The following is a 24,175-nucleotide window of genomic DNA, read 5'->3' on the forward strand; positions in this document are numbered from 1 at the left end:
CCAAGCCCGCTCTGGCTCGCTCATGAATGCGCCTGCTCATGGTAATGGTGATGTGTGCTCAGTGGGAACTTAAGAAAGGCCATCGCTTATGAATAAGACCCCACTAATTGAACGATTCCTTGTTTTCTAGGGGGGGCTGTCGGGGGGCTGTTAGGTGCCTGGATGACAAGTGGACAGTTTAAGCCAATTCCTCAAATCCTAATGGAGCTGCCCCCTGCCGAGCAACAGAAGCTCTTTAAGGAAGCCATGGCCATCATCAGGCACCTAGAGTGGACGGATGCCGTGCAGCTGACCGCGCTGGTCATGGGCAGCGAGGCCCTGCAGCAGCAGCTGCTGGCCATGCTGGTGAACTACATCACCAAGGAGCTGCGGGCCGAGATCCAGTACGATGACTAGGCTGCGCCTCCGGGGAGGTGGGGGGCCCCTTTAGATGACTCTGTGACTCTGAAGAGGTGGCTTGGGAGTTGGGAGAAGCCCATTGGATGTCCCTGGGGAATCTCCACGTTGTCAGTGTATTACTAGCAACGTCCTGCTGGAGGGGCCACCGCCGTGCAGTGTCACGTTCAGAAATTACTTAAGAAGCAGCGTGTGTTGGTGGCATGTGCACTGGTGTGCCATGACAGCCCTCTGACTGCCCGCCGGTGAAGAGTAAAGGCCTGCCTGCCGCAGGCTTTGGAGGCATCTGCTGAGTCCTCTCACCCGCACGGGTCTGGGGAAGTGATCATGCTCAGCGACGGTCTGACGGCACCTCATCCTCCCCTAGGGGCCTTTTCATCTTGGGAGATGACCCCTCTTCCAAGCACCTGCTGCAGTACTGGATCCCACGCCCCTGTAGGCCCCGGGGTCTCAGGGCCTTGGAGCAGCCCATGCTGGAATCACGTTTACCTCCTAGTGCAACCCTCCACTACCCAGGGACTGCTGAATTGCCCCATGGAGGGGACGGGCGGCCTGCTGAGTGAAGCCTCAAATACCAAGTGGACTTGACCTCACCCCCCACTAGGCTGCACACCTAGACTCGCCCTGCCAGGGCCTCACTCTTCCCATCTGAAAAGTCATGGTAGTTCTTGAGGTTTATTTCTCAAATGAAATATTTTTAGTAAAAAGTACAGGCATATCTCGGAAATATTGTGGGTTCAGTTCCAGACCACTTCAGTAAAGCCAACATCACAGTAAAGCAAGGAAACACATTTTTTTGGTTTCCCAGTGCATATAAAAGTCATGTTTACTCTATATTGCAGTCCATTAAATGTGCAATAACATTATGTTTAAAAAATGTACAAACCTTAATTTAAAAATATTTATTGTTCAGAATGCTGACACAGAGACACAAAGTGAGCACACGGCTGTTGGAAAATGGTGCCAAATAGACTTGCCTGATGCCGGGCTGCTACAAACTTTCAATTAAAAAAAAAAACACAGGCGAGGCGCGGTGACTCACTCCTGTAATCCCAGTACTTTGGGAGGCTGAGGCGGACGGATCATGAGGTCAGGAGATCGAGACCATCCTGGCTAACATAGTGAAACCCCGTCTCTACTAAAAAAAACAAAAAATCATCTGGGCGTGGTGGTGCTCACCTGTAGTCTCAGCTACTTGGGAGACTGAGGCAGGAGAATTGCTTGAACCCGGGAGGCAGAGGTTACAGTGAGCCAAGATGGAGCCACTGCACTCCAGCCTGGGTGACAGAGTGAGACTCTGTCTCCAAAATAAAAACAAAAACAAACAGTATCCATGAGGCATCGTAGAATGAGGTATGCCTGTATTGCTCTTACTGAAGTGGTGTGATATAAACCATCTCTAAGAAATGTTTCTCCCCTGAAGATTTCCCCAGAACAATCAGCTTTCCATAACTGTGGACTCCACATCTGGATCCAACCAGCCTCGGATACAAAATATTTGAAAAAAAAATTGCGTCTGTACTGAACACATACAGACCTTTTTTTCCTTGCCATTATTCCCTAAACGATATGGTTTAGCATACATAGCATTTATAGTGTATTGGTATTGTAAGAAATCTAGAGATGATTTAAATTATACAGGAAGGTGTGCATAGGTTATAAGCAAACACTATGCCATTGCCCATCAGGGACTTGAGCATCCTCAGATGTTAGTGCCGGAGGGTTGGGGTTGCAGTCCTGGAACCCATCCCCCATGGATACTGAGGCATAGCTGTACTGTGTGTTTTCACTTTGCTTTCAGAACTACAACTTGAGTGTGATCGATTACAATAAATGTTTTTCTAAAAAGTCATTTTCCCACATATTGTGTGTAAGGTATCTCTAACATTCAAAGTCTTACAAATGGAACAGGAGGGAAGGTACCATATTTGTGGCTTTAACGAATGCAAGAGTAGGTCAGGAGAGGTGGCTCATGCTTGTAATCCCAGCGCTTTTGGAGGCCACAGTGGGAGGATCACTGGAGGCCAAGAGTTTGAAACTACCCTGGGCAATATAGTGAGACCTCCATCTCTACAAAAAATGTTATTTCTTGGTCCCCAGGTCCTGGGGCAGGGCAGGGACTTGGGGCTGTCAGCCCCTGGAGGCTCAGAGGGAGGCACTTCTGAGGCCCCGCTTAGAGGAAAGCTCGGTATCTTGGCACCTCTATGTGTGTAAGGACTTCAGGGTGAATCATAACCCATGGTGATTAAGGAAGGGCCAAGCCTTTCTCTTGCAGAGCGATTGCTCTTCCGCTGGCCTTGTCTAGCACAAATCAGGTGCCCTAGCACAAGCCACACTCCTGGAGTTAATGAAGCCACTTTAATCATTTTTGTACCACTTAAGTTGATGGGGGACAGGGTAGGATTGGGAAGGAGGGGTTGTCTGTCTATGAAAACTGAGTGTGGCCTTTCTTGTTGAACTGATCATTCCTGCTCTTCCCGCAAATAAGTCCTTCATACGGTCCCTGGAACTGAAAGTGGGAAATCAGAGCATGCCCCCTCCCAATTTTGTGTAGCTTTAGTGGGCTCTAAAGTTGCCCTGTTTTTAGTGTAAAGGAAAAGACATTGATTTGCAGATAGCATGAGAATGAAACGTCAACAAAGATGTTTGGTTCAGTGCTTCAAAGTTGGGGGACACTTTTTCCACGTTGAACAAATGCCAACTTCTCCAGTTGCTTACAGCAAATCCTCCTGGAACAATCAGGGCTGGAATCGAGTTCCCTTTGTTAGGCGATTGGGCCCCACTCATTCGTACTCGTGCATGACGTCCTGATCTGTGTCAGGCCTAGGGGACACAGATGGTCCCAGCTCAGAGGCCCAGTGTCCACTGCAGCCCCTCCCACAGCCTGCCCACCCCTACTGCAGGGGAAAATGCCCAGGGAGGAGATGGTTCAACTCCTGACCAGTTTTGTGTCTGATGGAGCAGGCCTTGCTGAGTGAAGGCACTGGGACTAGCTGGGTCCTGGGGTGACTTGGAGGCTTTGGGCCTAAAAGGGCAGCCTGAACCTGGAGTCTCATCTCCCCCAGGAGCCGAAAACACTTTTCTTGATTTCCCTCAGGAAATCAAGCTGCTACTTCTCGGCTCCTGTGGTTTTAGTATTTATATATCTGTATCTTCTTTTTTTTTTTTTTTTTTTTTTTTTTTTTGAGACGGAGTCTCGCTCTGCCGCCCAGGCTGGAGTGCAGTGGCCGGATCTCAGCTCACTGCAAGCTCCGCCTCCCGGGTTCACGCCATTCTCCTGCCTCAGCCTCCCGAGTAGTTGGGACTACAGGCGCCCGCCACCGCGCCCGGCTAGTTTTTTGTATTTTTTAGTAGAGACGGGGTTTCACCGTGTTAGCCAGGATGGTCTCGATCTCCTGGCCTCGTGATCCGCCCGTCTCGGCCTCCCAAAGTGCTGGGATTACAGGCTTGAGCCACCGCGCCCGGCCTATATATCTGTATCTTCTTTGTAGAAATGTATTTATTTTTGAATAAGTAATACCTGCCTGGTACAAAATTTAAAAGGTACAGGAGGGTGCAAGCTATAAAGGAAGGCCTTCTCCCACACCAACCCCAGAGGCAGCCACTATTACCAATTTCATGTGTATTCCTTTAATTCTGTTTTGAATTAAGTCTCTGAAAAGTGTTCATTTCCTTTTGTCAGTATTTCTTGCTGAAAACCTAGAAAAACCCGGAAAAGTATAATGAAATAAAAACCACAGATTCACCGCCCAGAAAACTGCTGGTAACAGATTTGGTGTCGTTCCTGCAATTGTTTTAATGCTATGTATGTATATTTCTTTTTTTTTTTTTTTTTTGAGATGGAGTCTCGCACTGTCGCCCAGGCTGGAGTGCAGTGGCACAATCTCGGTTTACTGCAAGCTCTGCCTCCTGGATTCAAGCCGTTCTCCTGCCTCAGCCTCCCGAGTAGCTGGGACTGCGGGCGCCCACCACCATGCTCGGCTAATTTTTTTTTTTTTTTTTTTTTTTTTGGTATTTTTAGTAGAGATGGGGTTTCACTGTGTTAGTCAGGATGGTCTCAATCTCCTGACCTCATGATCTGCCCATCTCAGCCTCCCAAAGTGCTGGGATTATAGGCGTAAGCCACCGCACCCAGCCTATGTATGTATGTTTCTAACGTACTTGTCTTCTTCTCCTGTATACCTCTTTGAACACCTTTATCAATGAATGTTAAATAATATTTTTGATGTAATTTTAAATTCCTTGTAAATATTTGTAATAGCTGCATAATATTCCACTGTGCCTAACCATGTGCCTGGTGTGATTTCCATTTGTGGGTTTTTACTACTGTAATGCTGAAGTATTACAGTACTCCTGTGTTAATATTTTCTTTATTGCATTCTAGTCTTTAGGATTCATTCCTCAAAGTCAAATTGCTGGATTTAAAAGTATGCAGCTTTTTTTTTTTTTTTTTTGAGACGGATTCTTGCTATGTCGCCCAGTCTGGAGTGCAGTGGTGTGATCTCAGCCCACTGCAACCTCTGCCTCCTGGGTTCAAATGATTCTCTTGCCTCAACCTTCCAAGTACCCGAGATTACAGGTGCCTGCCACCACGCCTGGCTAATTTGTGTATTTTTTAGTAGAGACCAGGTTTCGCCATGTTGGCCAGACTAGCCTCGAACTCCTGTCCTCAAGTGATCCTCCCACCTTGGCCTCCCAAAGTGTTGGGATTACAGGCGTGAGCCACCATGCCCTGCCAAGTATGCGACATTTTTTAAGGTGAGTTGTTTTATTAGGTCAGAATCCTTTCTGGAGAGGTGTTATCATTAACTTACTCTCCCAACAAGGGGGCACACATCTCATTACATCCCTACTAAGGAGCAGAGTGCTACTGTCTTACGCCTTGATTAATTTCATGGGTGACTACTGACATCTGGTTTGATTCATTTTCGTTTGATTATGAATGGGGTTGATCGATCTGTAGCTTGGCTGTCTCTCTGTGAAAGACAGCTGGCGGTAATCCCCTATGGAACTGCCTGCCTAGGGGTGCTGGGACCCCACCGCAGTTCCCTGTGGCTGACGCAGTGGGAGGGTGAGCAGGGAGTCAGCCACATGTGTCCGGTGGGGCAGCTGGGTGGCTTGGTGTCCGGGTGGCTGGGTGGCATGGTGTCCAGGTGGCTGAGTCACAGGATGTCTGTGTGTCCAGGTGGTGGCATGTTCAGGTGGCAGGGTGGCAGGGTGTCTGGGTTATGGGACAGCAGGGTGTCTGCGTGTCCAGGCGACAGAGTGTCTGGGTGGTGGGGTGGCAGGGTATTTGAGTGTCTGTGTGTCTGGGTGATAGGGTATCCTCGTGGTGGGGTCTGTGGGTGGAGGGGTCTCCAGGTGTCCAGGTGGCAGGGTGTCTGGGTGGAGCATTTTCCAGGTGGTGGGGTATCTGGGTGTCTTGGTGTCTGGGGGACAGGGTATCTGGGTATCTGAGTGGCAGGGTGTCTAGGTGGTGGGGTGGTGGGGTGTCCAGGTATCTTGGTGTCAAGTGTCTGGGTGTCTCGGTGTCAGGTGTCTGGGTGTCTGGGTGTCCAGGTTTCTGGGTGTCAGGTTTCTGGGTATCTGTGTGGTGAGGTGTCTGAGTGTCTGGGTGTCCAGGTGTCCAGGTGGTGGGGTGTCTCGGTGTCTGAGTGGCAGGGTGTCTAGGTGGCAGAGGGTCTGGGTGTTTGAGTGTCCAGGTGTCCAGGTGGTGGGTTGTCCAGGTGTCCAGGTAGTGGAGTGTCTGGGTGTCTGGGGATTGGGGTGTCTGGGTATTGGAGTGGCAGGGTGTCTGGATGGTGGGGTGGTTGAGTATCCAGGTGTCCAAGTGACTGAGTGGCAGCGTGTTCAGGTGGCAGGGTGTCTGGGTGTCCAGGTGGTGGGGTGTCAGGTGTCTGCTGGATGTCTGGGTGTCCGAGTGTCTGGGTGTCCGGATGTCTGGGTGTCAGGTGTCTGGCTGTCAGGTGTCTGGGTGTCAGGTGTCTGGGTGTCAGGTGTCTGGGTGTCTGGGTTTCTGGGTGTCTGAGTGTCAGGTTTCTGGGCGTCTGGGTGTCTGGGTGTTGGGTGTCTGGTGTCTGGGTGTCTGAGTGTCCAGGTGTCAGATGTCTGGGTGTTTGGGTGTCAGGTGTCTGGGTGTCGGGTGTCTGGGTGTCTGAGGGTCACTTGGACACCTGGATACTCAGTCACCCCACCATCCAGACACCCTGCCACTCGAATATCCAGACACCCCAACCCCCAGACACCCAGATACTCCACTACCTGGACACCCCACCACCTGGACACCTGAGCACCCAAACACCCAGGCCCTCCACCACCCAGACACCCCACCACCTGGACACCTGGACAACCAGACACCCAGCCACTCAGACACCTCATCACCCAGACACTCAGAAACCTGACACCTGGACACCCAGACACCCGACACCCAGACACCCAGACACTTGATACCAAGACACCCGGACACCCCACCAGGTGTGTGGGTGTCTGGGTGTCAGGTGTCTGAGTGTCTGGATCTCAAGTGGCTGGGTGTCTGGGTATCTAGTGTTTGGGTGTCTGGGTGTCCAGATGTCTGGCTGTCAGGTGTCTGGGTGTCCAAGTGTCCAGGTGTCAGGTGTCTGGGTGTCCGGGTGTCTGGGTGTCTGGGTGTCTGGGTGTTAGGTGTCAGGTGTCTGCATGTCTGGGTATCTGGGTGTCCAGGTGTCTGGATGTCAGGTTGTCTGGGTGTCCAGGTATCAGGTGTCTGGGTGTCTGGGTGTCCAGGTGCCTGAGTGTAAGGTGTCTGGGTGTCAGGCATCTTGGTGTCCAGGTATCCAAGTGTCTGGGTATCGGGTATCTGGGTATCTGGGTGTCGAGTGTTTGGATGTCGGGTGTCAGGTGTCTGGGTGTCCAGGTGTCAGGGTGTCAGTTGTCTGGGTGTCAGGTGTCAGGTGTCTCAGTGTCTGGGCATCTGGGTGTCTGGGTGTCTGGGTGTCTGGTGTTTGAGTTTCCAGGTGTCTGGGTGTATGGATGTCTCACTGTCAGGTGTCTGAGTGTCCAGGAGTCTGGGTGTCTGCCTGTCCAGGTGTCCATGTGTCTGGGTGTCAGGTGTCCATGTGTCAGGTGTCCGGGTGTCAGGTGTCTGGGTATCAGGTTTCTGGGTGTTGGGTGTCCAGGTGTCAGGTGTCTCGATGTCTGGGTGTCAGATGTCTGGGTGTCAGGTTTCTGGGTGTTAGGTGTCTGGGTGTCTGAGTGTCAGGTGTCTGGGTGTCCGGGTGTCAGGTGTCTGGGTGTCCAGGTGTCTGGGTGTCAGGTGTCTGGGTGTTTGGGTATCTGGGTGTCAGGTATCTGGGTGTCAGGTGTCTGGGTGTCAGATATCTGGGTGTTTGGGTGTCTGGGTGTCAGGTATCCAGGTGTCAGGTGTCTGGGTGTCCAAGTGTCCGGGTGTCAGGTGTCTGGGTGTCAGGTGTCTGGGTGTTTGGGTGTCTGGGTGTCAGGTGTCCAGGTGTCAGGTGTCTGGGTGTTTGGGTGTCTGGGTGTCAGGTGTCTCAGTGTCTGAGTGTCAGGTGTCTGGGTGTCCGGGTATCTGGGTATCAGGTGTCTGGGTGACTGAGTGTCCAGGTGTCCGGGTGTCTGGGTGTCAGGTGACTGCATGTTAGATGTCTGGGTGTCTGGGTGTTTGGTGCCTGGGTGGCAGGGTGGCAGGATTTCTGGGCAGCAGGGCTGGCCCTTCCAGTGGGGCCTGGCCCAAGGAGAGCTGTAGGCTGCCGATGGGTGAGGCAGCGCTAAGGAAGAGGACTGGGTGCAGGGACCCAGTCATCATTGGAATAAACCATCTGCTCAGGGCCAGCTATTAACCTGCTTCAGCATTGCCATTCCCAGGCAGATGGTACATTTTAGCTGGATGACTGCTTTGTGTCTCTGGGCTGAGATGTCTGGCTGGAGGGATGCAGGCTTGGCTGTGGTGTGCAGAGCTAGGAGGCTGCAGGGCTGGGGACACGGCCTAGCATCTGCGGTGGGAGGCGCCCTCTGGCGGGCCAGCCAGTCAAGGCCTTCCTCCTCCTCTCCCCAGGTCTGGGCCAGGCCAGGCCCAGACAGTGGCAATCAGAGGATAGTGTTTTGTAACTTCCCCGGGGGGAGGGTGCGGAGACTGCCCTGAGGTTTTCATAAACTGTGGACAGGACATCAGCCGTATCTCCGGCAACCTTTTTTGCATGTAAAACAGAATGTCTCTCAATCCCAACAACGAACATATGGGAATTAAGAAATGCAGGACTCGCGGTGGCTCACGCCTGTAATCCCAGCACTTTGGGAGGCTGAGGCAGGTGGATCACAAGGTCAGGAGATCGAGACCATCCTGGCTAACACGGTGAAACCCCGTCTCTATTAAAAATACAAAAAATTAGCTGGGCGCGGAGGCGGGCGCCTGTGGTCCCAGCTACTCAGGAGGCTGAGGCAGGAGAATGGTGTCGGCCCGGGAGGCGGAGCCTGCAGTGAGCCGAGATCGCGCCACTGCACTCCAGCCTGGGCGACAGAGCGAGACTCCGTCTCAAAAAAAAAAAAAAAGAAATGCAGGACTCATCTAAACCGTGCAGAAGAGGGCATTGCCTCATGTGCCTTCAGTTGGCTGGAGGAGAGAAATGGCTTTATTAGCTGGAGGAGACCTCTAGGACCACGATGACAGCCACAGGTCAGCAGGCCGAGATCGAGCCTGGCCAGCCGCGTCACAGCCTCGGCGTCAGCTGTGGGTGCCCCCGAGTCCTGGCAAAGGAGGGAGCTGAGAGGTGTTTCTCTAAGCCATGGATGTGGTGGCTGTTTATTTTATTCTTCTGGGTGTTAAGAGAAGGACTTTACTCATTCTTGTTAGCAAGTAAGCAAATGCAAGTATAATATCCAGGAGATATCTGTTATGTACCAGTTAATTAGTAAAAATAAATACAAGGGATCAAACCCACAGCTGGCAGGGCTGAGGGAAAACGGTGTACACGTACGTCCACACACGCACATGCATACACACACACACGTACACGCAGAAGGCGATACATAGCAATGCAGTCTTTTAGGACAATGATTTGGTGAAAAATCACAGGAACTATAAAATTATATATACCTTCCAGCCAACCAATTTCACTTCAGGGAAAACATTCCAGTAGAATAATTCAAGTGGAAAAAAATAAAGATATTCATAGCACTGCTGTTTATAATAGCAGGAAAAAAAAAGGGAAAGAATTCCAATTCTGAACAAAAGGGAAATAGTTAGACTATGTGTGTGAGCAAGAGGCTGGAATCCTAATAGCCAACTGTAACAAATAGAGAACAGGGCTGGGCACGTGACATTCTGTGGATATACCCCCCCACCCCAACACACACATGTTTATTTACCTTACCACAAATTCATGCTTCAGTGCTTGGAGGGAATAAAAAAGAAAGAGGGATTGCAGGCTGGGTGCCATGGTTCACATCTGTAATGCCACCACTTTGGTAGGCCGAGGCGGGTGGATCACCTGAGGTCAGGAGTTCGAGACCAGCCTGGCCAACATGGTGAAACCCCATCTCTACTAAAAATACAAAACTTAGCCAGGCGTGGTGGTGGGTGCCTGTAATCCCAGCTACTTGGGAGGCTGACGCAGGAGAATTGCTTGAACCCGGGAGGCGGAGGTTGCAGTAAGCCAAGGTCACACCACTTCACTCCACCCTGGGAGACAGAGCAAGACTCCATCTCAAAAAAAAAAGGGGGACTGCAGACCGTGCTGTGATCCTAGTGGTCTTCCACCCAATGAAGGTATGACTCAGAGGGAACAGACGGGCAGGCATGAATCTCAGGGCATGGGCATCTCGTGCCTGAGGGGTTCTAGTGTTTAAAATGTGAGTGATTTATGTATCCCTAAACCAAACATGAGCCAGCCTGCTCAGATTTTTGGAGAGCCAGCCAGGTCCTCATCTCCCTGGGGCTGCCTCTGGGGACCACTGAAGGCCGTCGCTTAGGAAGAGGGCTCACAGCCCACCTTGGATCCTGCCCTCCTTAGAGGAGTGGTCCCACCACAACATTCAGTTCCAAAGCACCATCCCAGATCCTGAGACCCATGAAAGCTTGATCTGATGTGCTTGTGCCCACTGACCAGGGCAGGAGGGCCGGCTGTGCTGCGGGCTGTTTCAGGTTCTTCTATGTCAGCGCTATCCAACATGAATAGAATACAAGCCGAACGTGAGTGTCTTACCATGGGCAGATGTATAGAAACCTGCTCCAACATCTGAGGAAGCTAAGAGGCCAAAGAAGGAGGCTGGCATATCTAGTTCCTTAGAAACAAACATTCAATAGGGACTTACGGACAGAAGCCATGTCTGTGTCTTGGCAGTGGCAAGACAAGAGGGTGGACCCCGCACCATCACTCCCAAGACCCAGGACTTGTATACCGGAGGGGAGGGTGGTTCAGAATGGATGTGTAGACAGTTGAAGTAGGATAACATCAAGGTTGTTTGACTTAAGGATATATGGTAAGTGTCTGCAATTACACAAGAAACGATCGAGAAATGGGGATCTTAGAAGCTTTCCTGGAATGGGGGTTCATCAGAAGCCAACTTGGCAGATTAGTATCCAAGACGGAGCTGCTTTGGCCTCCACAGTGAGTCACACGTGTAATTTGAGATTTTCTAGTAACCCACACTTTTAAAAAGTAGGAACAAATAGAAGAAATTAATTTAATAATATGATTTATTTAACCTGATATCTAACATATTATCATTTCAACATGTAATTAATATAAAAGATGATTGAGATGATTTCCATTTTTTTTTTTTCATATTAAGCCTTCGAAACCTGGTGTCTATTTTACACTTGCTAGCACATCTCAATTCTGACTGGTCACATGTGGCCAGTGGCTAGCATATTGGGAATCACAACTCTATAAGATACACAGCAGAAAGTATAAAAATGAAAGATTTCTTTTTTCTTTTCCACTCAGGTTGCCAGTGATACAGACACTCTAAGAACCAGGAAACACTTTTTTTTTTTTTTTTTGTCTCTGTTCTGAAATTTGGCATCTGGGCTTGTTTGAGATCCTTGTTAGAGGTCAAGAGCAGGTTGGGAGGTGCTATAGACTGAATCGTGTCCCCCTTAGAATTCCTGTGTTGAAGCCCCAGCCCCCAGAGTGACTGTGTTTGGAGATGGGATCTTAGGAGGTGATATGGTTTGGCTCTGTGTCCCCACCCAAATTTCATCTTGTAGCTCCCATAATTCCCATGTGTTACGGGAGGGACCTGGTGGGAAATAATTGAATCATGGGTGGGGTGATCTTCTCTGTGCTGTTTTCGTGATAGTGAATAAGTCTCACGAGATCAGATTTTTTTTTTTTTTTTAATGGAATTTCACTGTTGTTGCCCAGGCTGGAGTGCAATGGTCTGATCTTGGCTCACTGCTACCTCTGCCTTCTGGGTTCAAATGATTCTCCTGCCTCAGCCTCCTAAGTAGCTACAATTACAGGTGCCCACCACCATGCCCGGCTAATTTTTCTTTTTTGTATTTTTAGGAGAGAGGGGGTTTCACCATGTTGGCGAGGCTGGTCTCGAACTCCTGGCCTCGGGTGATCCGCCCGTCTCGGCCTCCAAAATTGGTGGGATTACAGGCATGAGCCACCGTGCCCGGCCTATCTGATGGTTTTAAAAATGGGAATTTCCCTGCACAGGGTCTCTTTATGTACCTGCTGCCATCCAGTAAGATGTGACTTGCTCTTCTTTGTTTTGCCCCATGATTGTTTTGCCCCATGATTGTCCCTAGCCATGTGAAACTGTAAGTGCATTAAACCTCTTTCTTTTGTAAATTGCCCAGTCTCAGGTGTGTCTTTATTAACAGCGTGAAAGTGGACTTGATACAGGAGGTAAGGGGGTTCAGATACAGCCATGAGGGTGGGGCCTTCATCCTGGGATTAGTGTCCTAGACGGCTCTGTTGCTCTCTCCTTCATGTGATGACTCAGCAAGAAGGTGGCCATCTGTAAGCCAGGAAGAGAGCCCTCCCCAGAACCCAACCATGCTGGCTCCCAGATCTTGGACTTCCAGCCTCCTGAACTGTGAGAAAATAAATTTAAGCTGCCCAGTCTATGACATTTTGTCATGGCAGCCCAAGCTGACAGGTTGGGAGTTGGGAGAGTTGAGGGCTTACTGGTGGCTTCCCTAATCTGTGGTCTCTAACCAGACCTAAGACAGGAGCATTTTCCCCTCCCTTGAGATGTCAAATAGACCTGGTGTGTGGGTGAAGACCACCTACCTGAGTGACCCCAAGCCTCACCAGCGAGAGGGTCACCTACTGCAGCCACTGGGCACCAGCCTTGTCCTGCCCCAGGAACAGACAGCCCTGCTGTGGAGGCCTTGGATGATGGCATCCCCAGGTCCCTATCCCCTCTCCCTCCAACTGCCTGGCCAGATATGGCTGAAGAAAAACACCTGACCACATTGACTGCTCTCACTTTTTTTTTTTTTTTTTGAGACAGCGTCTCGCTCTGTCACCCAGGCTGGATTTCAGTGGAGTGATCTCAGCTCACTGTAACCTCCACCTCCCAGGTTCAAGCGATTCTCCTGCCTTAGCCTCCCAAGTATCTGGGATTACAGGTATCTGCCACCATGCCCAACTAATTTTTTGTTTTTTATTTTTGTATTTTTAGTAGAAACGGGGTTTCATCATGTTGGCCAGGCTGGTCTTGAACTCCTGACCTCATGTGATCCCCCCGCCTCAGCCTCCGAAAGTCCTGAGATTACAGGCATGAGCCACTGCATCTGGATTTTTTTTTTTTTTTTTTTTTTTTGAAGCAGAGTCTCTCTCTGTTGCCCAGGCTGGAATGTAGTGGCAAGATCTCGGCTCACTGCAACCTCTGCCTCCCGGGTTCAAGCGATTCTCCCGCCTCAGCTTCCCTGCTAGCTGGGATTACAGGTGCCCACCACCACGCCCAACTAATTTTTGTATTTTTAGTAGAGACAGGGTTTCACCATGTTTGCCAGGCTGGTCTTGAACTCCTGATCTCAGGTGATCCGCCTGCCTCGGCCTCCCAAAGTGCTGAGATTACATGTGTGAGCCACCGCGCCCGGCCTTCTCTCACTTTCAGTTCTTCATCACTAAGCTCAGAGGGGAGCTGCCATGTTGCTGGCAATTATCCTGAGAAAATACAGGATAATTGCCAGCAACACGGCAGCCCCCTCTGAGCTCATTTCCTCTCCCTCTAACCTCTTCCCTCTTGGGTTCCCAACGCTTCCTCTTCTGTCCTTTCTCTCCGGTGGTGAACTTGCTTCCCGTTTCACTAAGAAAAATGAAGCCGCCAGAAGAGAATGCCTACCACCTCCATCTGCTCGCAGGCAACCATCTTTCTTCTGTTACTGTGAACTGACCTTGGTCTAAGGCCACCTCCTCCACTGGACACAGGGTCCACCCCTCTCCCACCACCAGGGGACGCTACTCCAGCCATTCTGCTCTTTCTCTCTGTGTCACCGATTCCTCCTCTCCACAGGCTCCACAGGTTCAACAGCATGAACATGCACATTTGTTCTCCAATATTAAAAAAACCAAAATGTCAACGAGTGTTAGGACAATTTTGTTGGGGAATAATTGTTTTTTCAACCGGTACTGCTAGGACTACTGCGTGACTGCATGCAAAATAATGAAGTCTACCGCCTACCTTATACTATGTAAAAAAACCTATGTCAAAGCCAGTTGCAGTGGCTGACACCTGTAATCCCAGCATTTTGGGACCCCAAGTTGGGAGGATCACTTGAGGCCAAGAGTTCAAGACCAGCCTGGGCAACATAGTGAGACCCTGATTCTACAAAAAAATAGAAAAATTAGCCAGGTGTGGTGGCATGCATCTGTAGTCCCAGCAACCTGAGTGGCTGAGGCGAGAGGATTGTTTGAATCCAGCAATCCTCCTTTTTTTTTTTCCGTTAGAAAAACAAAACAAAACAACAACATTAAGTCTAAACAGACCTAAATGTAAGAACTATAAAACTCTCAGATGAAAACTTAGGAATAACTCTTTATGACCTTGGATTAGGCAATGGCTTCTTAGATATGACATAAAAACACAAGTGGCAAACTAAAAAATAGGTTAATGGGATTTCATCAAAAATTGAAAACTTATGTGCATCAGGCACTATCAAGAAAGTGAAAAAAACAAACCATGGTATGGGAGAAAATAACCGCAAATCATGTATCTGATGAGGAACTAGTATCTAGAACATGTAAAGAATGCTCACAACTCAGCAATAAAAAGACAAATGTGGCGGGGCTTGGTGGCTCATGTCTATAATCCCAGTATTTTGGGTGGCAGAGGGAGGAAGATTGCTTAAGCCCAGGAGTTTGAGACCAGACTGGGCAACATAATGACACCCCATCGCTACAAAAAAGAGGCAAATGTCCTAATTTAAAAGTGGACACTAAGCACATGAGAAGAGGCTCAACACCATCAGCCATCAAAACCACAACAATATACCACTTCTTCCCTAGTAGGATGGTTAAAATAAAGAGAATAACAAGTATTGATGAAGTTGGGAAGAAATCAGAACCTTTGTATGTTACTGGTGGGAACGTAAAATGATGTAGCTGCTTTGGAAAACAGTTTGGCAGCTCCTCAAAACGTTAAACAGAGTGACCACGTGACCCAGCAATTCCACTCCTAGGCATATACCCAAGAGAGTGAAAAACATATGTCCAGACAAAAACACACACACACAAGTGTTCACCAGCAACATTACTCACAACAGCCAAAAAGCGTTACAACCTAAATGTCCATCATCTGATGAATAATAACAAAATGTGTATAACATACGATGGGTTATTACTCAGCCATAAAAAGGAATTACATACTGATCCACACTAAACATGGATGAATCCTGAATATTATACTGAGGCAAGGCGCGGTGGCTCACGCCTGTTACCCCAGCACTTTGGGAGGCCAAGGTGGGTGAATCATTTGAGGTCAGGAGTTCAAGACCAGCCTGGACAACATGGTGAAACTCTGTCTCTACTAAAAATACAAAAATTAGCTGGGTATGGTGACACATGCCTGTAATCCCAGCTCCTCAGGAGGCTGAGGCAGAAGAATCACTTGAACCCAGGAGGTGGAGGTTGCAGTGAGCCGAGATCATGCCACTGTACTCCAGCCTGGGTGACAGAGTGAGACTCCGTTAAAAAAAAAAAAACTATATACACACACACACACACACACACAGAGTGAAAGAGACTAGTCACAAAAGACCATGCATTATATAATTCCATTTACGTGAAATGTGTGGAAAAGGCAAATCCACAGAGGTGGAGAGTAGGTTCGCGGTTGCCAGGGGCTGGGAGGTGGGAGGAACAGGGAGTGACTCGTCATAGGTGTAGGGTTTCTCTGTGGGGTGATGAAAATGTTCTGAAATTGGATAGTGGTGATGGCTGCACAATCTTGTGACTACTAAAAACCACTGAGTTGGATATTCCAAAGAGGGGGCGGATTTTACGGGATGTGAACAATATCTCAAAAATGCCATTTTTTAAAAACCCCAAACTCGCTTTGGCACCACTTCCCTCCCCGTTTGCATCGGAATTCCTCCAGTGAGTTTCTGTGCTCGCTGCTGCTAATCTGTTTCTTCCGTCCTCTCGTTCCTTTCCCGCAGGCATCTGCTCCGACCACCCGACCAAGATCCTTCAAGGGCACCACTGACCTCCGTGTTCCTAAGCCCGAGGTCAGTTTCCAGTCCTTCCCTTCTTTGGCCCCTCCCTCCTGGCTGCGCCTCTGGCCCCAGGCTCTCCCGGCCTTCCCCTTGCAGCAGGACTGGCTGCTCCTTCTCCATCTCCTCTGCTGCTCCCACCTCCGATGCCTGACCTTCAGACCCTGGGGCTCATTTCTTGAAGCCATCTCTTCCTATCCACACTCACCCAGCCCCTGATTTGCCTACTCACTGGTGCCTCCCAAATGTGTTTGGCAGCCTGGACTTTTCTCTGGCCCACTCAGCGTCTCCATATCTAGTAGGAATCTCCACCCTGTCATTAAAAAACAAAGTTCCTGCCCGGTGTGGTGGCTCACAGACATGCACCACCACACCCAACTAATTTTTGTATTTTTAGTAGAGACAGTTTCACCATGTTGGTCAGGCTGGTCTCAAACTCCTGACCTTGTGATCCACCCACCTCAGCCTCCCAAAGTGCTGGGATTACAGGCGTGAGCCACCGCGCCCGGCCACTCTAACACACTTTCAGTTGTAGTTACTGTCTGTCTCCCTTCACTGGAGTGGACTCCCAGAGGGGAGAGATTTTTGTCTTATTCACAGTTGTAGCCCCAGTGCTTGCAGGTACTCAAATATTTGTTGAATGAATAAATAAAATATTTAAAAGCTGGCAGGCAGTTTTCTCCTCTCTCATTTTTTGCATCAATGCTAACCTGTGCATGCCGTAAATATGCTGACTACCTCTTTGGTTTGGACCTGGGCCTAACACCCACACGACGTCAGTCTCAGGCACCCGCTCTGCCTGAGTGCTGGAGGAACATCTGCCTCCCCCATCCCCAGACCGACCTCACGAAACTGGTGAGGCGAGCTCTGATTCCAGGACAGTGTCTGAGACCTGTATTCCAAGTAAGCCACCAGAATGACCACAGTGGAAGGACGGATAGCACCAAGTGCTGTTGAGGGTGTGGAGCAACTGGAACCCTCATACACACCGGTGGAGTGTGGATTCCTGTAACAACCGCAGAAAACTGGCAGCGTCTATTCAATCAAACACGCAAATACCCTGTTGGCCAGTTCCACTTCTAGTTAATGTACCTAGTGTTTCTGCCCACCAAAAGACATCTACAGAAATGCCTGTAGCAGCTTTATTCTTGACAACCCCAGGGCCGGGCGCGGTGGCTCAAGCCTGTAATCCCAGCACTTTGGGAGGCCGAGGCGGGCAGATCACAAGGTCAGGAGATCGAGACCACAGTGAAACCCCGTCTCTACTAAAAAAATACAAAAAATTAGCCGGGCGCGGTGGCGGGCGCCTGTAGTCCCAGCTACTCAGGAGGCTGAGGCAGGAGAATGGCGGGAACCCGGGAAGCGGAGCTTGCAGTGAGCCGAGATCGCGCCACTGCACTCCAGCCTGGGCAACAGCGTGAGACTCCGTCTCAAAAACAAAAAAACAAAACAAAAAAAAAAAAAAAAAAAAAACAAAAAAAAAAAAAAAAAAAAAAAAAAAAAAAAAAAAAAAAAAAAAAGACAACCCCAAACTGGAAACCACCTGGATGTCCATCAACAGTGCGTGGGTAAGAAATTGTGGAAGGTTCATAAAACGGGATACTTTACCATGATAAAAAAGAACGGACGACAGACGCCCACAACAATATGGAGGAATCTCACAGGCATAAGTTTGAGTAAAAGAAGTCAGCATAGCTGGGCACAGTGGCTCACGCCTGTAATCCCAGCACTTTGGGAGGCCAAGGCCGGTGGATCACATGAGGTCAGGAGTTCGAGACCAGCCTGGCCAACATGGGGAAACCCCGTCTCTACTAAAAATACAAAAATTAGCCAGGTGTGGTGGCACGCGCCTGTAGTCCCAGCTACTTGGGAGGCTAAGGCAGGAGAATCGCTTGAACCCGGGAGGCAGAGGTTGCAGTGAGCCGAGATTGCACTCCAACCTGGGCGACAAAAGCGAAACCCCACCTCAAAAAAAAAAAAAAAAAAAAAAAGAAGAAGAAGAAGACAGCACAATGCACACAGTGTGATTCTATTTATATGATGTTTTTAAAACACAGGGCCAGGTTGCTGGTCGTGGTGGCTCATGCCTGTAATCCCAGCACTTTGGGAGGCCAAAGCAGGTGGATCACCTAAGGTTGGAAGTTTGAGACCAGCCTGATCAACAGAAACCCGGTCTCTACTGAAAATACAAAATTAGCCGGGCATGAACTCAGGAGGCTGAGGCAGGAGAATTGCTTGAACCTGGGAGGCGGAGGTTGTAATGAGCCAAGATAGCGCCATTGCACTCCAGCCTCAGCAACAAGAGTGAAACTTCATCTCAAAAACAAAACAACAAAACAAAACAAACAACAACAACCAACCAGACAAGTAAACAAAAAAACAGGGCCAGGCATGGTGGTTCACACCTGTAATCCCAGCACTTTGGGAGGCCAAGGCAGGAGGATCACTTGAGGCCAGAAATTTGAGACTAGCCTGAACAACAAATTGAAATCTCATCTTTAGAAAAAAAGTTAGCCAGGCATAGTAGCACATGCCTGTAGTCCCAGCTACTCTAGGGGGAGTAGGGAGGATCCCTTGAGCCTGGGAGGCTACAGTGAGCCAAGACTGCACCACTGCACTCCAGCCTGGGTGATAAGACCTTGTCTCTAAACAAAACAAAACACCAGGAAAAACTCCTGATACAAATCAGAACACCAAGTAACCCTTGGAGGCAGGTACCATGGGGAGGGGCTAGAGGGAGCCTTCTGGGGCTGCTGGAGATCTAGATGGTGCCTTACACACTTACGTGTTTGTGCAAAATCTCACTGAGGTGCACACTTAAGATCTGTGCACTTTACTGGATATAGGTTTTACCTCAATTTAAAAAAGAAAGAGAAGGCTGTAATGCCAACATGTTGGGAGGCTGAGGTGGGAGGATGGTTTGAAGCCAGTCTGGGCAAGAGCAAGACCCCAGCTTTCCAAAAATTAAAAAGTTAGCCAGGCACAGTGGCGCACACCTGTAGTCCCAGCTACTTGGGAGGATCACCTGAGCCCAGGAGGTCGAGGCTGCAGTGAGCTGTGATCATACCACTGCACTCCAGCCTGGGTGACAGAGCGAGACTCTGTCTCAAAACAAAACAAAAAGAAAAGAAAACAAAAGTCCCAAGGCAGCGATGACCCATCGCCACATGGCTGGCTGTCCCCCCGGCTCTGAACTGTTTGTCCAGCCCCCATGCTAATTTCTCCCAGTACCTCTTTGAGGACTTACTGATTTCCCTAACTGCTTGCTCCTTGACCTTTGGAGAGGACACCAATATGCAGAAATACCTTGGACCTAGTAGTAGGGACCCAGGCGCTTTAACAGAGTAAGCACTGGAAGTCGCTGGGTCCTTCCACGTCAGTGTCCCCTGAGTTGAGGTTTGCCTCTGAATTCTGTTGCCTCCTCCAGCTTTGACTCATGTGATCATCAGCCTCAGCCACGCGGAGGAGACCTGCTGAGTGAGAGTCCATTGTTTTGGGTTTGCACAAAGGCGCCAGTCACTGTGTCCATTGTGCTACTGAATGCTCGCCTTCACATCTTGGAGTTGCTCATTGCTGGGTGGATTTCTCCGTAACTGATTTAAAACCCCACAGTGCTCCCCAACTACACCTGCCTGTGGACAGGCTTATTCTGGGAGTGAATCTAGACCCCAAGATCCTCACCGCCATCCCTTTCCCTGGACTTTCCTGAGCGCCCCGCACCGTGACTCACCTGCTGGTGTGGCCCCAGGGAACATCCCTCCCTCTGCACCGTGGGAGTAGAGGCTTTTGACCCTCAAAGACCATCGTCGGGGGATGGGTGTGCTGGCTGCCTAGACCACTGTCCTGTGCCCATCTCTAGAGCCAGGATGTGGGTGGTGGGGGGGTGGTCAGCTGTATCAGGCTGTGCAGCGGAAGGTGAGGAAGAGGAGGCTCCGGGTGGAGAAGTGCTGTGCCACTGGCAGCCACCAACCTGGGAGCTCGCTCCCAGCCACACGTGGGCACGGAGCTGTGAGTGTGCCGGGTTTCAAGGTGCAGAAACAGCATGAACGCAGAATAGAGGGGGCTTGGGGAGCCTGTGGCCTGCCCCAGGGTGTATGACCAGCACCCCCCGGCCCCCACAAAATGGTCTTGTCAGAAGCCCAACCCTTCCCCCACCCCAACAACTTGCTGAGCAGCTCCGCTTTGACTCTCGCTCTCTCTGAACCAACTCCAGCTCTGGCGTGGGGGAAAGGAACCCTCAGGCGTTGGGTTGTGCCAGCAAGTGGCTATGGCCAGGGCAGGCAAGGTTCAAAGGCCTCTGCTTCCTGGAGGGGGCCCCCAGGAGGTCTGGTAGCTGCTGAAATCCAAAGGTATTTTGGTATTTTAAGGGTGTTGGTAATTTGCAAACTGCACGAAGTATCCCAGTGTGCTGCTCCAGCATCCTGGACTCCAGGTCCCCATAGCCTGTATGCTGCCGTGGGCAGCTAGAGGAAGCACGATGGGCATAGCCGTGCTGCTGCGGGAGACGGGGACCGCCTCAGGGCGCTTCTGGGTAGCCCAGATGACCAGCCCCAGGCCCCAGGCTCTCTCCCTCCCAGCCCAGGACCACAGTAGGCAGGGCCCTCTTCTCCAGAAAGCCTGTGTTTCAGGGTCAGAATGTCTGGCAGGAACCCTCAGCTGATGTTCCAAGGATTGAAATTTCCCCTTGTTGTTGCCCAGAAATGTCTGGCTCTGCCTGCCCACACCCCCATTCCTGCCCTGCCTGCTGCTCTGCTCTGAGCGCTGGAACATTCCAGTCGGAGCTGGACTTGGTGGTGGTGACGGAAGCCAGCAGAAGAGGGGGCTTGGGAGGCCAGAGGCCACACAGCTGGCCGCAGCTCTGCTCCTGCCCCGACCCTGATACACAAGTGCAGGGCGCACCCTCCCTCTGGGCCCAGTTTCCAGCCCTGATGCCAAAGGGGATGATGGGGAGGAGGCTGGAGTCTCCCTGGGGTCACTCCCTGTTCCTCCCTTCTACACTGGCCCACACCTGCCTCTGTGGCCTCACCTGAGCTACTCCTGCAGGGCTACTCCTTCAGGTGCCTGAATGTACCACAGATGCCTCCATTCTGGGCCTGGGGCCCTGGAAGGCATGCGGGAGGAGGTGGAAGAGGCAAGTAATGGTCTAGAGACACCTTAGGGTCTGGCTGGGATGCCCGGGTGTAGGTGTTGGCAGAGGTAGGACAAGCAGGTTGGGCAAAGCCAATGGTGTCAGTTTGGGACACATGGGCTTTGAGACCCCTGTGACATCTTCCCAGTGTCCTCCAGGAGCTAGGGGAGGTGATAATTTCTCCTTGCAAGGGAAGCATCTGTGCGATGTCCAGGGGTGCAGGACCATGGGCTGGGGGCCACGGGGGCCAAAAACAAATGAGAAACACCTGCGCTTTCAAGGAGCTCAGATGCCAAGACTAGGTTTGGGAGGCATGCACTGCCTGAGGCTCCTTGTGAAAAGTGGAGGTGGGAGAGCTGGAGCAGGGGCCACCGGGCCTCTGGGGGCACAGATGGGCGATCCACACTACCTGGGACAAGCCAGGAAGGCTTCAGAGAGGAGGTGGCATCTGTGCCAGGTTCACAGGGAGGGTCGGGCCAAAGTTCACAGGCAGAGCTGGGAAAATGGGTGTGGGGTCAGCAAGCAGCCCAGGACAGGCCAGAGCCCAGATCTGCTGGGCCAGCGAGGCAGACCCCTCCCCTGCCCACTCTGGGCCCCTGCATGGCCCGAGGTTCTGCTCCTGGGCACCGGTTCCATCAAGTCTGCTGAGGGCAGGGGCAGAGCACGGGCATGGATGGCGTGGGCGCCTCCCAGGTGAAGAGCCTAGATGCAGACAGAGGCAGAGGACCCCTCTTCTCCCAGCCAGCAAGGGCTGAGGGGCAGCCCTGGGCCTGTGGGTGTGAGGTGTTAGAAGGCGGCCTCTCCCCTGCCCCCAGCCCCAGGAGGCTCACTTCCTGCACGTCTCAGAGACGGCCCCAGCGGAAGTGGTTGCCTTGGTTTGCGCGTGTGGCCCGGGTGGCAGCAGATCCTGGCTGGGAACTGGGTCAACCTTCGAGGTACCTCCAGGCCCCATCCCAGGGGCTGAGCCCAAGAGCGGCTCTGCCTTCCCCTAGGCCTCTTTCTGGCCTTGTTCAAAGAACAGGCTGGGCAGGGAAGTGGCCAGGCCGACGGAAACCGTCTGGTGCCAGTCCGGACGAGAGCCCCTCGGAAGCCTGGAGCCCAGCCTGTGATCAAGTCAGACCTGGCTCCAGAAAGCACTACTTGGGTGGGGTGGGGTGGGGTGGGCATTCCTGTCCCCACCTGAGAAGGCCACTCACATTTAGCATTTGGGAGGGGGACTGTTCCCCAAACCCTGGGCCAGGCTGAGCCCTCCTGCTGGCCCTGCTCCTGTAGAAATACACCAGGAACACCAGTTCCTCTCCACAGCCTGGCCTGGAGGCTCCAGGGTGAAGCTCAGTTCCTTTCATTATCATCCTCTCTATCCCGACGCCCCCAGCCCCATTTTCTACCTGACTCATTCATTCAACAAATGTTTCATGCCAAGGACAGGAAAAGACAGTTACCAAAAAGGCCCAGAGTCCCAGTCCTCGTGAAGACTACAATCCTCTGATAAAGTCCTACCATCCTCTGAGGCTCAACGAAACACAGCCTCCTCCAGGAAGCCCACCTAGCTGTCCTGGGAGTTCCTTTCTCTGGCTTTGTCTATCTCTCTCTCAGGGCTCATGACACATCTCCTTGAGCCTTAGGATGGCCTCATGTGACCTGTCTCTGTCTCCTTGGAACCAGCACACAGATGGGCCTCAGTAAGTGGTAGTTGCTGTCACCATCAGCACCTGCACCCCACCATCATCAAGGAGGGACAAAATTCTGGGGGTCCTGTGAACCCCTTGCCTGGCTCCCTGGCCTCTGGCAGACAACACTCCAATGTTACCAGCATACATGCTGGTGGGCCCGTCTTTGAGAAAACTTGGCATCGAAAAATCCCAACCACCAAAGCTCACAGGGAGGGTCTACTTGACCTTTGTGAAAGTTGCCTTAGTGTCTGCAGCCAAAGGGAGAGCTGGCTGGGTGCAGTGGTTCACGCCTGTCATCCCAGCACTTTGGGAGGCTGAGGTGGGTGGATCACCTGAGGTCAGGAGTTCGAAACCAGCCTGGCCAACATGGTGAAACCCTGTCTCTACTAAAAATACAAAAAAATTAGCCGGGCGTGGTGGCGCGCGCCTGTAATCCCAGCTACTTGGGAGCCTGAGGCAGAAGAATCGCTTAGAACCTGGGAGGCAGAGGTTGCAGTGAGCCAAGATCATGCCACTGTACTCCAGCCTGGCGACAAGAGCAAGACTCTGTCTCAAAAAAAAATAATAAAATAAATAAATAAAGGAGCTGTCATCAGTGCCAAAGAGCCCTGGGGTCACAGCTGTGACTGTACTTGCCATCTCGAGCTGCTCTGCTCTGGGCTGATTCCTGCAAGAGCAGTTCTGGTCCTGCCCCTGTGGGTGGGGTGGTGGGGTTCTGATGCCCTTCTCCTCACCCCTCTGCATCTCCTAGGAAGAGGCAGGGGACGAGGCAGGCGCCTCCCAGGAATCCCATGCTGCCTGTGTGAAGGACCGGCTTCTGGCAGGGACATGGAGTCCAGGCACAGCTGGGAGGAAGATTTGAGAGGTGGACAGCAACACTCGGCTGGCAGAACAGTTGGTTCCCGTGTCCTTGCCAGGCCTTGCAAGCAAAGCCCCAGGCAGGAGCGTGAGGCTGGACCCTGGCCCAGCGGCCCCATACTCCTGCCAGACCTCAGGCTCAGCTCTGGGGAAAGGGAGCATCTGCAAACAGCAGAGGCCCTGGCCAGAGGCCTCCTGACCTTCCCAGGCATGGGGGCGGAGTGCAGGCCATGAGCAAAGCTCAGCTGCATGGCTGGGACTGAGGACAACTCCCAGAGCCTCCAAGGAGCTTCCCCACCCAAGAAGGGGACTGGCAACAGCACCGTGGCAAAGCAGGGGAGATGGTCATGAGCTCTACAGGCCGGCCTTCCGTGCCTGCTCCTTAAGGCAGGGCCCTCTCTGGGAACGGCCTAGGCAGCCAGCCTAGCTTCACCTGTCGACCTGAGCCATCTC

The 24,175-nt window shown here is 51.4% G+C and overlaps 2 protein-coding genes across 36 annotated transcripts in view; both read left to right on the forward strand.

Annotated features, from left to right (window-relative positions):
* Positions 1 to 16,726, forward strand: part of C19H19orf12 (chromosome 19 C19orf12 homolog) — a 28,554-nt gene extending 11,828 nt beyond the window's left edge. For 3 of the 5 annotated variants that reach the window (XM_050772627.1, XM_050772630.1, XM_050772628.1), the window contains one exon: positions 131 to 2,244. In XM_050772627.1, coding sequence (XP_050628584.1) covers positions 131 to 396 — 266 coding nt within the window. In that variant the 3' untranslated portion in view covers positions 397 to 2,244. Of the gene's footprint in view, positions 1 to 130; positions 2,245 to 5,015; positions 5,155 to 16,009 lie in introns of those variants that run through there. The other 2 variants (XM_050772626.1, XM_050772629.1) reach the window with 1 other exon arrangement.
* The window catches only part of LOC126943623 (cytochrome b-c1 complex subunit Rieske, mitochondrial), a 1,156,760-nt gene that overhangs the window by 669,428 nt on the left and 463,157 nt on the right, over positions 1 to 24,175 (forward strand). Inside the window, exon 1 of one of the 31 annotated variants that reach the window (XM_050772613.1) lies at positions 20,123 to 20,126. The exons of the other annotated variants lie outside the window; for them this stretch is intronic. The gene's annotated coding sequence lies outside the window, so the exon portion shown is untranslated. Of the gene's footprint in view, positions 1 to 20,122; positions 20,127 to 24,175 lie in introns of those variants that run through there. 31 annotated transcript variants of the gene reach the window in all.

Source organism: Macaca thibetana, chromosome 19, assembly GCF_024542745.1.
Source record: "Macaca thibetana thibetana isolate TM-01 chromosome 19, ASM2454274v1, whole genome shotgun sequence".
In the NCBI taxonomy this organism is placed as follows: domain Eukaryota; kingdom Metazoa; phylum Chordata; class Mammalia; order Primates; family Cercopithecidae; genus Macaca; species Macaca thibetana.